Here is a 15,904-nt window from a genome sequence, read left to right as displayed (position 1 = left end):
CATTTCTTCAATGTTTCTGTAAACACACAAACACAAGCAGAATCACAGCCCAATCGAACACTAAAGGCTAATTAAGGATATGCATAGCCGAGACACAACAAGCTCATTTATCTCTCTGCTGTCCACGCGGCGTGAACCCGGCCCTCTGCTCATTAACACCTTTAAGCTGCAGAGCAGAAGCCCCCCCATCAGGTGGCTAACAAGGTAAATTAAAGAAGCAGACGAGGTTGTTTCTGTGTGCAACGGAGCAATAATCTTACAAGTGTAATAAAAAAAAGAGATTTTATAGTGATAAAGTGTTTTTTGCGAGGAGGAAGCGATGATCCGTTCCTTTCAGAGACGGTTTAATATCACGACCGCTGAGAAGTCTCCACTGTGATCAGCTGGCAGGGGTCTACTAAATTCTGGTAACTGGACGTAATAAGCAGACGGCAGTGATGCAGGGGTTGGTACGCTCAATGAATGCATCAGTATTAAACTGTAGGAGAGTCCAGGCTTCAATGGGTTGTCTAAGAGCTTTGTGTTTTTTAGTTTAATAAAGAAAAAGCATATAAACAGACTCTCTTTTTTCCATGAAAAGGAGTTTTTTTGGAATCAATTATTCTAAGGACAGAGGTTGTTGTATGTCCTGTGGTCTGTGACAAAGTTTTTCATTTTCATGGCATAAAAGGTTTCATAGTTACTCAATGGATAAGATAGATGTTCGCAAGCCTTCCTTTAGAGCAGGGGTCTCAAACTCAAATTACCTGGGGGCCGCTGCAGGCAGTATCAAAATGACTAAAAAAAGACACGAAAATACTAAAAAAAGACACAAAATGACAGAAAAAAACTAAATTACTTTAAAAAAAAAGAAAAAGAAAAAGAAAAGACACAAAATTGCTAAAAAAAAAAAAAGACACAAAATTACTGAAAAAACACTAGATTACTTAAAAAAGACACAAAATTACAAAAGAAGACACAAAATGACCAAAAAATTCACAGCGTTACCAAAAAAGACACAAAATGGTTTAAAAAAGACACAAAATTACCAAAAAACCCCCCACAAAAAGACACACATTATTTTAAAAAGACACATTATTACCAGAAAAAGACACAAAATTATTTTAAAAAGACACAAAATGACCAAAAAAAGACACAAAATTATTTAAAAAAGACACAAAATTACCAAAAAAAGACACAAAATCATTTCAAAAAGACACAAAATTACCAAAAATAAGTAATTCAAGGGACCTTCCACACACAACACGGTAAAGTGACATTCATATAAAACTCACATTAAACTTTCATATCAAGGTGGGGGCCACAAAATATCGCCACGAGGGCCGCAATTGGCCCGCGGGCCGCGAGTTTGAGACCCATGTGTTAAAGGCTAAACAGCATGTATTTGAGGACAAATGGAGCCTTTCATCAACTACATTAAAGATTTAGATTTAACGGATGAAGAAGTGGATAACTAGTCTTTGTGGACAATGCAGATTCCGATCTTTTCAGATTCATATTTGCTTTTCTATATATGTGTTTTAATTTACATCAATTACAAACCATACTCAATTGTATATAGATTACCATTTTCTTTAAAAGGAGGAGTGAACCTGTTCCAAGTGTTATGTTTTGTTTGTTTTTATTTTTTGTCTCTATGTAAATGCAGCTATATTAAAATATGGAAGTTGAATGAAGATACATGTATGTCAAACTGAAAATAAAATTAAAATATTGTGGGGAGAAAATAAAAATAAAAGGCTTCATAGTTGTATATTTTTTTAAAATAATCCGAAACCCTGTTTTATTCAGCCTAAGTATGCATGGAGAGTGAAATACTTAATTTATTTTTTATGTGCATGTGTGTGTATTTTCTTTCTTTCTGTCTTCAAAAAGACACTTTCATCTTCTATAATATTTTATTCATGACTTACTAAATGAAGAGACGCCAGTTGCATTGTTTTATGGGTATTCTGAATCAATATGCTGCAAATATTTTCACTCCGATTAGTCACCATCTCCACGTCAAAATGTGCAGATTACTGCATGAAAAATTGAATTATTACTCAACTCTCTAAATCCTCTCAAGAGGCTCGTTAACAAACACACATTTTCAGTGATTTGTGACTGTCTTTAATTTTTAATTACTGTCTTTGTTGCCTGCGTTGCTGTCTGATCTCAGCGGGCGATAATGAGGTGATTAGAAGTAGAAACATACGTATGGTTTCTCTTTTCACACACTAAACATAATCTAATATATAGATCCCTGGAGAAGTGGAATTTACAATAAAAGCTTGTTTCTTTAGAGTGGGTTTGCTGACAATGGGGGCTGATCAGACACAGATAGAGGCGACGGGAGGTCGACAAAGGAAACTAATGGCTGGTGAAGAAAAAGGAAGAACAAAGAAAACACTGAAGAGACCAGATAAGGAATGAATAGAGACAGATGCTTCTATTAGGAGACAATTACCTACTTTTAAATTGTTCTGGGGGTGTTTGTGTGAGCATAAGGGTTCAAATATACTTGTTTTTCAACCATGCGTACCGTAGACAACCAGCTGCTAAGTGAACGTAAATGGTCCAACATGGTCTCACAGGAATCCGTTAAATAGCCACGGATTTGCTTAACTCAAAATCCGTGGAATAGCCACGGAATCACTCAAATTTCCGTGAAAGTGACACGGATTTCGCTACAATGCAAGTTAATGCCAGTCATATCCCGTGGCTATTCCAACATACAAAGTGATTATGTACATTCACTGAGTGAATATTTAGAAAATAAAACATATATTTCTCGCTAGAAATGTGATCAAAATCCATTTTTATGCAGAAACTAAGTCAAAATATTGTTTTTTTTCGCTAAAAATGAGAGAACTGTCCGCCATGTTTTTTGTTCTGACCGCTGGGACCTTGAAAGTCACGTGGCTTGGAACAAACCAATAGGAACAAATATCCATGGAACAGCCACGGGATATGACTGTCATTAACTTGCATTGTAGCGAAATCCGTGTCAGTTTCATGGAAATTTGAGTGATTCCGTGGCTATTCCACGGATTTTGAGTTAAGGGAATTCGTGGCTATTTCACGGATTCCTGTGAGACCAGGTTCAAATGGACACATAAGGGCTGTTTCCACTACCGGGCAATACCCGGAATGAGGTATGAATGATGAAAAAAGCCTGGTTGCTGATTGGATAGAACGCTAAGCAGGATGTGATGTAATACTCTACACCAGCTATATTCAACCTTGGGGTCGCGAGATGATTTCTGGGGGTCACCAAATCATTTTGGAAGTCAGCTCTGTCTCCACTGTGTTAAAGTGTTCATGTGTTTTAGTCTTTTTGGTCATTTAATGTCTTTTTTGGGGTGTCATTTTGTGTCTTTTTTGGTCATTTTCTATCATTTTTTGGTGATTTTGTGTCTGTTTTGGTAACTTTGTGTCTTTTTTGGTCATTTTGTTTCCTTTGTGTCTTTTTCAGATCATTTTGTGGTCAATTTGTGTCTTTTTTTGGTCATTTTGTTTCCTTTTTTTGGTCATTTTGTGTCATTTTTGGTCAATTTGAGTCTTTTTCAGATCATTTTGTGGTCAATTTGTGTCTTTTTTGGTCATTTTGTTTCCTTTTTTTGGTCATTTTGTGTCATTTTTGGTCAATTTGTGTCTTTTTGTGGTCATTTTAAGTAATTTTTTGGTCATTTTGTGTCTTTTTGATCATTTTGTGTCATTTTGTGGTCAATTTGATTCTTTTTTGGGTAATTTTGTGTCTTTTCTGACAAATCCCAAAGTATCAAGTTGTTACTTTCCAAGGAGTCTCTGTCTTGAAGCTGACTGTTACACACTCAGGAGGTCAGAATGGACCTTTAAACTTATAGCAAAGCACTTCGATTAAAAGTAACAATAAAATATAAAAAAATATATAAATGCACAGACAGAGAGATGTTTTAGTTGTTGTCTGCTTCATTATTTGTCCAAAATTCGTCGTATCAACTGAGTTTGTCTGATCTGAAATGTGAGATTCTGTTCAGTGAGACAAGATGCATGTTAAATTAGGGGTCGTGACTCAAAAAGGTTGAGAATTTCTGCTCTACACGACAACAACATGCGCCATTTGTAAAAGCCGGCGAAGCAGTGTTGCCAACTTAGCAACACTGTTGCTATAATTAGCAACTTTTCGGCTCTTCTTAGCGAGCTGCGGGGGCCGGCGGCTTGTTAAGAGCTTGTTAAAATCACCAGGACACTGTTAGAAAAAAAGGATTTCTGAACAGTAAGTTTCCGTTTCTGGCTTTTTGCTCACATGAATTACTTTTACATTTATTTATGACATTATTTAAACTTTGGCCATGTCTAATATGAACATCCAACATTGTGACATTATAAATATATGACAGAAAAAAAGGATAATGGGACCCCTTTAAAGATATAAAAAATCCTGTATAGGTAAACCACCAACTGTAACAGATATTGAGAGATCAAGTCTTTGTACTACTTGTATATTTTCAGGATGTTGTCATGTTATGAACTGTCGTGTCCCTACATGTCTCTGTCCTCGTCCTTCACCCAGCCAGTTAATACGCTCTGTAATGTGTTGTGTGTTTTCCTCCTGAAGGAATAAGAAGGTAGCTTTATCTAATCCATGATTTCCCAGGTGACACAAACACCATCCAACCACTTCTGTCTCCACACTGCAGCTAATGAGCCTCCCCCAAAGTCAAGCTAGCTGCTTCAGAACCAGCTGAAATAAAGCACAAACACAGACGGAGATAAGGCAACTCCTTATGTGAGCCAGGTCTGTGTGTGTGTGTGTGTGTGTGTGTGTGTGTGTGTATTAGGTGGTCAGTGTGTGACTCTTAACACACATAAATTCATAATCTCAGCAGTCTCTTTTCCCTAAAGGTCTATTTTGTCCATTTTTGAATCCTTTCCATGTCATTTTGTGTCTTTTTTTGTCATTTTGTGTCTTTTTTTTAGTCATTTTGTGTCTTTCTGTGTGTTTTTTAGTCATTTTGTTTTTCATGAAATGCATCAGAATACATGTGGGAGTGTCGCAATGCAACATCGGACTTTTCCAGAACTTTGAAATCTTCACCAAAAAAAGACACAAAAAGACCAAAAGACTCAAAAATACACAACATGACAAAAAAAAGACACAAAATGACCAAAAAGACACAAAATGACCAAAAAAAGACACAAAAAGACACAAGATGAGAATACATGTGGGAGTGTCGCAATGCATCATGGGACTTTTCCAGAACTTTGAAATCATCACCAAAAAAAGACACAAAATGACCAAAAGACTCAAAAATACACAACATGACAAAAAAAAAGACACAAAATGACCAAAAAAAGACACAAAATGACCAAAAAAAGACAAAATGACAAAAAAGACGCAAAAAGACACAAGATGAGAATACATGTGGGAGTGTCACAATGCATCATGGGACTTTTCCAGAACTTTGAAATCATCACCAAAAAAAGACAAAATAAAAGACACAAAATGACCAAAAAAAGACACAAAACGACCAAAAAAAGACACAAAACGACTAAAAAAAGACACAAAATCAGTATACATGTGGGAGTGTCGCAATGCAACATGGGACTTTTCCAGAACTTTGAAATCATGGCGGAAGACGACTATAGCGGAGGAGCTCAGGACTGAAATTCAAAAAGGTATTTGAGAGCTTATAGCTGTTATATCTATCTGCTACAGTTGACACTTCAGAGGTTTTACAGGCATTTTTTTCCAGGCATTTTAAACCTTAATGGGTTAAAGCTAAAACTTAACGCAGCTTCTTTAGGAGCATTCATCACAGGCAACTTTAGACTGAAATTTAACTTCAAAGATCTGATGTCTGATAAAATAAAAAGAAGAAAGAGAGTGAGAGGCCTCTGTCCTTTTCCTCCACACTAAAGTTTGAATGCATCATCTCTCTTGTTAAAAATCTTTCATGTGGGCTGGGACGGAAAAAAAACAGCAAATCAGAGAGCGAGGTGATAAATGCTCACAAAGCTGCAGCACTTCATTCTCTGAAATGGATCTGAGACAGTATAATCAATACAAATTGTCTCTCTTTAACAATCTCAAATTTGGATTAGTCTCTTCCTGAGTGCGGCGCCGTGGACTAAATCAAACAAGATTAATTTCAGCCTCGTCGTTAGTCCTTATTAGTCAGACTCTGTGCACACCTCATTGGCCCGAGGCACTTCATGGAAGATGAAAGAGATCACAAAAAGCCCATCATTTTGGATAAATGAGAAAAAAACCAAAACAGTCAAAACAACAGAAGAAGAGAAAGCACAACAGCCTGATGAATCGATTCCATCAGAACTATTGAGCACGTTACAGCTGATTGTCTGTCTGTGTTGAAACAGTGCAGACGGACAACATCAATCTTAGAAGAATAGTTTTATGATTTATGAAAGTTCTCTAAAAACAAAACAATTCAAAACTTTGAGGCTATTACATTCTCTATGTCTGAAATAAATTAATGCTAGTGGCTCTGTGAGGCTGAATATAATCAACTAACTTTAGTGCAGATTTTTAGGATTTCTTAAACTTTTGGAGTCTGATTTATATGATATCCTACAAAAACAAGACCAGTGACCAAGGCCGGATGAACCATATGGGCAACTGGGCAATTAAATTAAATTAATATGTTAAACTGTCCATCACAGACATTGCTCAAAAATGAATTTTGAGGTGATTTCTGTTTAAAATGAGCTGAGGACCAAAATGCTACTTGATTCTAGATTCTAGATTCTTGTTTGTGTCTTGTCTTCCTCTGTGATGACTCTATCAATTCAATACATTTGTGCTGCTGGGAATAGGTGTTGTTAAATGAATATTGGATGCTTTGAAAGTGTTTGCTTACTTATTTTTTTGTGAAAATTGAGGACACTTCCTTCCCGATCTGTTTCTATCTTTTTGTACGGTGTCCTTGAGTACCAAGAAAGGCGCCTTCCAAATAAAATAAAATATATTATAATTATTATTATTATCTATATGGTGGGTCAGTTTTGCCAGATTATACTGATGCTGACGTGTTTTGTTTGGACATCGTGGTGCATTTGTAGTTCTATGAGCGTTTGCACATCTGTACATGAAAATGCACTTGATGACAGTTAGTTAATGATGTATTGAGTAAATTAACTGTATATTACTGTAATTTATTCTGTATTTTGCAAGATTATGGTGATTCTGGGGTTGTGATGATGGGGCCCCTGAATATTGTTGCCCAGAGCAGAGTGTTAATCTGGCCCTGCCAGTGACAAAGAGACGAGACCTCAATACATTGCGGACATGCGATGACGTGACAATCACTGTTTCAAACTTGTTGCTAAAGTTGTAAAAATGATTATTTTTAGGCCATAGACTGTATAAATAATGGACGTAGTGGACCGCCCATTTGAAGCATCAAGTTCGTCTTTGTGCTTGCCGCCATCTTTCTTTATGTGTGTCGCCATCTTGTTTTCGGAAACAGGAAGCAGACCATATTTGGACTGTGGAGGAGGAGAGGGATCTGATCACTGACTACAGCCTCTCTACACCTCAACCTGACTGAGAGAAGCTGCTGCTAATTCATGTTAGCATTAACTGGAGCATTAACTGGGATGTTAGTTTTGGCAAAAAACAAAAACAAAATGTTTGTTACTGATCTCAGACACTCCAAGGAGTCGCTGCTCAGTTTTCTGTTAGTTCAACCAAACGCTGAACAAGACATTTTTACTGAACAAAACGTTCAAATAAACTGTCATTAAGTGACCCTTTCACTGTATTTTCAAAGTTATGAGACAAAACCGGCAAACTTCCTTTTTTTTTTTTTACTTTATTGACATGTTGCCATATTACATACTGCCAGAATGTGTAAAAACATACGGAGGAGGGGGGTAATGTTTTAAGAAAAAAGTTTACGAGGTTAAAGTGGCAAATCTATGAAAAAAAAATGTACAGATTTATGAAATTTAAAGTGGTGAATTTGCAAGAAAAAAGTAGTTTTTTCCCACTTTTTTCTCGTAAATCTGTGACTTTTTTCGCACAGATTTGCCACTATAAATCTCTTTAATCTGCGATTTTTGTTCTCTATATTATTCTCTAGGATTGAAATTTGGAATTTGCAAGTATTTTAGTAGTTAGTAGTAAAATACTTGCAAATTCGCAATTTCAACCCTAGAGAATATTGGAGGATATTACATATTGCCAGAATGTATAAATGTGGAAAAAAAGTTATTTTTTTCCCGTAAATTTGTGACTTTTTTCCATGCAGATTTGCCACTTTAAATCTCTTAAATCTGCAACTTTTTTTCTTGTAGATCTGCATAATGTATAATGTTTACTGCGTTCCCTATCTTAGTTTAGTTTGGCATAAAAACAGAAAGATAATGAGTACCGGATAGGCCGGGGAAACAGAAAACAAACATTTTAGCCTTCTATTTGTTCAGTTGTGACGCCTCTGGGTTTAGCCATGCACCCTGCAGTGTTTGTGTTCTTAGCCTGCACATCTTTATCGAGTAAAAGAGCCTTAGTCAGTGAGCAGAGAGGTTTCCTTTCTGTAAAAACAACTCAGCGGGACACAACTGCTGCAGGGATTGAACCTGCAACCTTTAGCTGATACCAGGATAACTCTGAGCACTCAGCCGTGATGACACTGCTCTCCTTTCTGTCACACATCAGTCATCGCATCACTGCACTCTGCTAACCTTTGTTCCAGTTAGAAGCAGCCGAGGAAGAGTTTGTCTGACAATAGGTAGTCCCCTCACTGTCTCAGCACAGGTAGATAGCAGCCAGAGGTTCACATCCACAAGAGGAACAGCAAACACCTTTCTTTATGAAGTCTTGGTGTGTTTGTGCTCCTTCACGGTAGAATATTAAGAACCTGGTCTCACAGGAATCCGTGAAATAGCCACGGATTCGCTTAACTCAAAATCCGTGGAATAGCAACGGAATCACTCAAATTTCCGTGAAACTGACACGGATTTCGCTACAATGCAAGTTAATGAGTCATATCCCGTGGCTATTCCATGGATATTTTTTCCTATTGGTTTGTTCCAAGTCACGTGACTTTCAAGGACAAAAAACAAAAAAACATGGCGGACAGTTCTCTCATTTTTAGTGAAAAAATCAATATTTTGACTTAATTTCTGCATAAAAATGGATTTTGATCACATCTATGTTTTATTTTCTAAATATTCACTCAGTCAATGTACATAATCACTTTGTATGTTGGAATAGCCACGGGATATGACTGGCATTAACTTGCATTGTAGCGAAATCCGTGTCAGTTTCACGGAAATTTGAGTTATTCCGTGGCTATTCCACGGATTTTGAGTTAAGCGAATCCGTGGCTATTTCACAGATTCCTGTGAGACCATGTTGAATATTAAATATTACCCCCTTTTCCTACACTGAAAAAAAGAGATTTTTTGGCCCTGTAATCATTATTTCAATCATCAGCTCCTTTAAATTAGGACTAAAAACACTATCGTTTACTGCAGCGGACTCTTAACTTTAACACTTATCTGCTCTACTCTACTGCCTTTACTTTTTAACTACGCAATGTTTGACTTGTGCTTTTTATTATTTTATCTATTTTCTTATCCTGCTGTTTTAATTGACTGTTTTTACTGTTTTCAATTGTGTCTTGCTGTTTTTAATGTTTATGTAAAGCACTTTGAATTACCTTGTGTTGAATTGTGCAAATAAACTTGCCTTGCCTTGCCTTACCATCTATATAAATTCTACAACGAAATACGAATTCAGTGCTTTTACTTTGAAATAGCAGTTTTTCATGTAGTGCATTACTTTGTGATTGTCTGTTATCAGTTTTGTCTGTAAATTTAATCATTTGTTCCAAGTAATATTCACTTAACCAGTTAATTGGTTTAATTAGTTGATTTTTCCAAGTAAAATGCAATTGAGGGACATCAGTGAATCTGCAATTTACTTGTGTATTGTCATAAAAAAATAAGTGGTTCTATTAAATAAATACTCAGGCTGTTTCTAAGCAATAAAGATTACAAACACTTTCTGTTCTAGTAGTTTCAGGGCATTTTCACAACCAAAATCCACTTGGTTCGTTTGAATCAGAGTGAAATTGATCATGTTGGTTGGTTTTGTATTTAGTGTGGTTTTCTTTCACAGTGCATACATGTAAGCTGACTAAATAAAAAGTAAAAAAGTTTGTGGAGGGGCATGTTTGAAGGTGGAGAGCTGGAAATATACTCACAGAATTATTTCTTATTGGTTGGAAAGTTGGTGGTGGAAAATATAAATACTAAAATAAACAAAGCAACATGGGACCAAACACACCATAATTTTATTGCTGTTTAACCCTTTATCAGGCGAAGAACTATATTTGGTAACTTCAGTGGATATCATCAATATTTCGAGAAAAAGGTTGCAAATTTACTAGATTAAAGTGGCAAATCTGCAAGAAAAAAAGTTGCAGATTTAAGAGATTTAAAGTGGCAAATCTGCACAAAAAGTAGCAGATTTACAAGAAAAAAGTGTGAAAAAACAACTTTTTTCTCCCAGATTCACCACTTTAACCCTTAATAGGGCACTCATTGAAATACTTGCAAATTCCAAATTTCAACCCTACAGAATATTGGAGGATATTACATACAGCCAGAATGTGTAAAAAAAACATACGAAAATGATATTTTGAGAAAAAAGTTTATGAGATTAAAGTGGCAAATCTAAGAGAAAAAATGTGCAGATTTATGAGATTTAAAGTGGTGAATCTGGGAGAAAAAAGTTGCTTTTTTCCCACTTTTTTCTCGTAAATCTGCAACTTTTTTTCGCGCAGATTTGCCATTAAATCTCTTAAAATTGCAACTTTTTTTCTTGTAGATTTGCCACTTTAATCTAGTAAATTTTTTCTCGAAATATTACCTGAAGTTACCAAATATAGTTCTTTGCCTGATAAAGGGTTAAGTTTTTTCACTGATCTATTGTGCTCACAAATCCTTTTTCCTCCAGTCGATCTTGAACTATTTTATAAAGTCATTATTTTTGTGGGCTTTATTCAGTATCTCCTGTATGAGTTCTTTTTTTAAAAGACTACATTTCGGGTTGTGAAAGCACCATTAAAGGGTTAGTTTGGATTCATCAAAGTCACATAAAATAACATAACATAACCCGTAAAAGGAGTCTGGTAGCTTTGAGAAAGCACAGATAGATAAATAGATAATGGCTTCAGTTCAAAGTCAGAAAGGGCTGTCTGTCTGGCAGCAAGGTAAAGAAGGCAAAATGTTCACTGAGTATGTATAAATACCTCATTCAATACCACTTCAAAAAAATCCACAGCATCCCTTTAATAACCACATCTTGACTTTTTTGATGTGTGGTATTTCAAAATGGATTTATTTAGGAATTTTTATCATCTGAGATCTTTGCAAATGTGTTTGTCGCTCTGCATGTTCTGTCAAAATGAAAAGGTAATATGGTTTTTATAGCAAAGGTGACATCTCCCAGCATTTCTTTTCTATGTTTGCTTGCTTAGTCTCTTGCTCTCTGGCTTCTACTGATTCTTTTATTTCCTTTGACTGTTGTGTCACTGTGAGTTATTTCAACTACAGGAAAATAGGTTCTGGATCACAATGAAAAGAAATGTTTACCCGAGCTCTTTTAGGATGACAAACTGCAACAAACATGTAAAGAGCGATCTAAACTTCTACATCAGGGGTCTCAAACTCAAATTAACTGGGGGTCGCTGGAGGCAGTATCAAAATTACCAAAAAGACACAAAATTACAAAAAAAGACACAAACTGACATAAAAACCCCACTAAATTACTTAAAAAAGACACAAAATTACCCAACAAAAGACACAAAATGACAAAAAAAGACACAAAATGACAAAAAAAAAACTAAACTACTTAAAAAAAACACAAAATGACCAAAAAAAAACCCCACAAAACTACTAAAAAAGTAATTAAAGGGACCTTCCACACACAACACAGTAAAGTGCCATTCATATAAAACTCACATTAAACTTTCATATCAAGGTGAGGGCCACAAAATATCGTCACGAGGGCCACAATTGGCCCGCGGGCCGCAAGTTTGAGACCCATGTTCTACATAATGTAGTGTAGAAAAGTGCATAAAGTCTTTTCAGTTAGACTGTTTAAATCACTGTAATTTAAAGTTCACAATCAATGAAATTGCCCGCAATTAATCTTAAACTCACCATGTCAAGCACTCATGAATAATGTGTTTACTTAATTGAGGCTATTATTCTGGATCGTGGTGCTCTTTTCAACATCAGCAACAAAAAGCTCTAAAAATCAGTGTACATTATGCATAACATTGTATGAAATATTGATTTGCTTGTCCGATGTCATGGGAACAACGTATGCAGGTTAAGGTGCAGCATATGTTCCCTGCAGGTTAAATAACTCTTGTTGCATTTCAATCAATATGAGTGGTGTGTCCTTCTAACTGATGAATATTAACCCAATATTCACTTTCCTTTTAGCTCTATTTTGGTCCCTACCAACTCCTGAGGGACATCAGTCTCTCTAAAGGGAAAGTTTGAGATTCTGGAGATTAAGTTGTATGAAATACTTGCACTGCAAAAAAGGTGTGTCTAAAAACCAGATAAAAACAGTAAATCTGAGGGAAATTATCTTGCTGCATGGACAGATAATTTCACTTGACAAGATTTCTTAAATTAAGATGATTAAATCTAGAAAAAAGCATGTTGACTGCTTAAAATAAGAAATTAACTCTTAAAACATGATAAATTAAAGCTGCAAGCAGCGATGAACTGGCCCGAGCAGAGTGACCTGATGATTATTTGTTTTTTTTAAGTTTTATATGAATGGTACTTTACCGTGTTGTGTGTGGAAGGTCCCTTTAATTACTTTTTTTTCTGTGTCTTGTTTTGGTAATTATGTGTCTTTTTTTAATAATTATGTGTCCTTTTAAATAATTTTGTGTCTTTTTTGGTAATTCTGTGTCTTTTTTTGGTCATTTTGTGTCTTTTTTTAGTAATTTTGTGTCTTTTTTTTTTAATTTTATGTCTTTTTTGGTCATTTTGTGTCTTTTTTTTTTGTAATTTTATGTCTTTTTTGGTCATTTTGTGTCTTTTTTAAGTAATTTTGTGTCTTTTTTTGGTCATTTTGATGCTGCCTCCAGTCTCCCCCAGGGAATTTGAGTTTGAGACCCCTGGTTTAAACCATCCATTAGATGCTAATAAAGACTTGGTAACCCTGACATCATGCTATTCAACACACACGACTATACAGTTTTCCTGTCTCACCTTGCTACTAAAGGCTGGTAAAAGGCTAGAATTACACCATGAGTGCTCTTAACCTGTGAGTGAAGTGGTTATAAGTGGGTGGCATCAGTCAGAGTGACAGTTTCTGGTTTGTCAGTTAATTACAGCAGAGATGATTGAAATGCAACAAGAGTTCTATAACCTGCAGGGAATGCATGCTGCACCTTAACCTGCATACATTTCCCCAATGACACTGGACAAGCAAATCAATATTCATGTGGCATTAATGACATGTTCTTGCATAATGTGAGCATGTGTTAAATTATGCTTGAGAGGACACAAGAAGCCTTTTAGGATCCTGACTGTGATTCGACTTTACATGTTTCATGACTGACTTTAGCAGATGAAGACACAGATCAGCACACTGGCTTCAGTCTACCGGGAGCCGAGCTTGTTAACATATGAAACTAAGTGAATTCATTCATAGCTGATATGTGAACTGCTTCTAGTTTGGAGCAGCGTTTGTGTTCCAGTCTGCAAAAGCATCTAGAGATTTTTAATGTATTAAGAAATACAACATTTTAATCTTTCCCATCTCCTGTTACTAGACAAAAGAGACATTAAAGGGGGACATATTATGCTTATTTTCAGGTTTATAGTCTTATAGTCTCATAGTTTACTGGAGCATGTTTACATGGTTTAGCGTTCAAAAAAACACAACATATTTCTCATACAGTTGTCTGTCTCAGTTAGGGATGGGGGTAATTAATCGATAAATGGTCGTTAGGAATTTGGTCGATCACGTAGAATTTTTAAACAATCTGTATATTTTTTTATTTTATCTCTGACTGCGTATCAGTATCACTGAACTGAAACACGGCCGAGTATTCAGTTCTGAGGCAGGCGGCAACCTCCGGATCCGAGTAAGGAGGCAAACCAGGAAGTGCTTTAAGCTGCATTCTACCGAACATTCCAGCAGGGGGCTGCAAAAAAATTCTTCTTCAAGACAATTTGATGTTAATAGTGTAAATAATGGCCCCATTTAGAAGAAAATAGAAGATAAAGAATCGTATGATTTGGGGCGGGGCTACCTTTGATTGACAGGTCACTAACAAGGCGAGCCGTCATCAGGAGAGAAGAAAAGCAATCCGTATCCACGGCAACGTGTCAATAAAGTTAAATATAACGTTATATAGATATAACAAAGGACGGTTAGCAGTTTGGTCTCATAACTTTGACCCTTTCACTGTATTTTCACTTAATGACTGAATTTGAACGTTTTGTTCATTAATGCTTCCAACGGGCCACAAACCAACGGGTGACGTCACCATGACTACGTCCATTATTTATATACAGTCTATGGTTTAAAGACACAGTTACGGACTGTGTGCATTTCTCCGTGGATTGAGCATTTTGATACTTTTAAAACAGCACTCAGTCATGCTTCATAATCAAAAAAGACTTTTTACAACAGGTTATCAAAACTTTGTTATAAACCCTCCCACTCCCACTCTGACTTACCGTGCCAGCCCATGGAGTAGGGGAAGGAGATTTCAAACAGATTGTCGTACTTGGTCAGCAGTCGCTTCATAATGTCAGCCAGACCTGATGAACACAAAGACAGAAGAGACAGAGAAGACGTGAGAAAAGACGAGGACGAGGGGGGGCAGGAAGTAGAAAGAAGATATTTGTTAATAATGAATGACATAAGGAAAGGGAGCTGAAGCAAGAGCAAGTAAGAATAAAAACTGAGAAATAAAAACTAAAAAATTGTGTGTGTGTATTGTACAGAACTAGAAAAAAAAAAAGAAAAATCTGTAAATTGAAAATGTTAAATATGTATTATGCTTGAGGGGACATGAAATATAAAAGAAAATGCCTGAGAAAGTCAGACTGACCAGGCAGAAAAATAAACTGCATAGTAACATGAACACAGATTTGTCACGTCTGTCTGACTCTCAAACTGAAAGATACAAAGCAAACAATTAGTAAATTATTAGTTATTTAAAAGTATGTTTTTACTCTATGAAATCTTTATCTTACAACTGAGGTGTGCATTTACAGACTCAACCCAAATCAATATGGTATTGTGGACTGGATATTATGGATCGGGTATTTGGATTTAGGGCTGGGCGATATGGAAAAGATATCAAAAATCACAATATTTTTGAACAAATTCCTTCTTTATATTGTCTGGTTCACCGATGGTGCTAAAATATTTCCAAAATAGGATTTTTGATTAACAATCACAGGACATAATGACTATAATAACATGTAGAACTGCCTAGAAAGTTCAGAAAATGAAATCATTTTCATTTAATACACACTTTATAACCAGGAAAATTTGATATTATGATATGATGACAAGACAATATTGAGTTACAAATAACAACAAAACTTTATATTGAGGCACAAATCAACATTAATTAGTTGCTTATTAGCATGCAAATTAGTAGCATATTGGCTCTTAATTAGTCATTATTAAGTAGTTATTAATGCCTTATTCTGCATGGCCTTATTATACAACCAGTAAGACATTTAAGAGTTCAAAGAGATTAACTTTTTTGTTTCTCTTTACATGTTTTGTACTTTAAACATGTGGAAAAACTGCTGTAGATTAAGAAGAATTGTCTTTTAAGAGTTTTCCCTCAATAAACTCAGAATTATTGCTTATTAATAGTAGGTGATGAAGTTATTGTATATGAGTTACAAA

General features: G+C 35.7%; 1 protein-coding gene across 1 annotated transcript in view; it reads right to left on the bottom strand.

The window, feature by feature from the left end:
- Positions 1-15,904, bottom strand: part of galt (galactose-1-phosphate uridylyltransferase) — a 66,473-nt gene that overhangs the window by 3,982 nt on the left and 46,587 nt on the right. Inside the window, exon 9 of the mRNA XM_059358624.1 lies at positions 14,713-14,796. Within this exon, the coding sequence (XP_059214607.1) occupies positions 14,713-14,796 (84 nt within the window). The remainder of the gene's footprint in view (positions 1-14,712; positions 14,797-15,904) is intronic.

Source organism: Centropristis striata, chromosome 19 (assembly GCF_030273125.1).
Source record: "Centropristis striata isolate RG_2023a ecotype Rhode Island chromosome 19, C.striata_1.0, whole genome shotgun sequence".
In the NCBI taxonomy this organism is placed as follows: Eukaryota; Metazoa; Chordata; class Actinopteri; order Perciformes; family Serranidae; genus Centropristis; species Centropristis striata.
The sequence above is the reverse complement of the archived record's forward strand: the minus strand, read 5'-3'. Positions and strand labels throughout refer to the sequence as shown.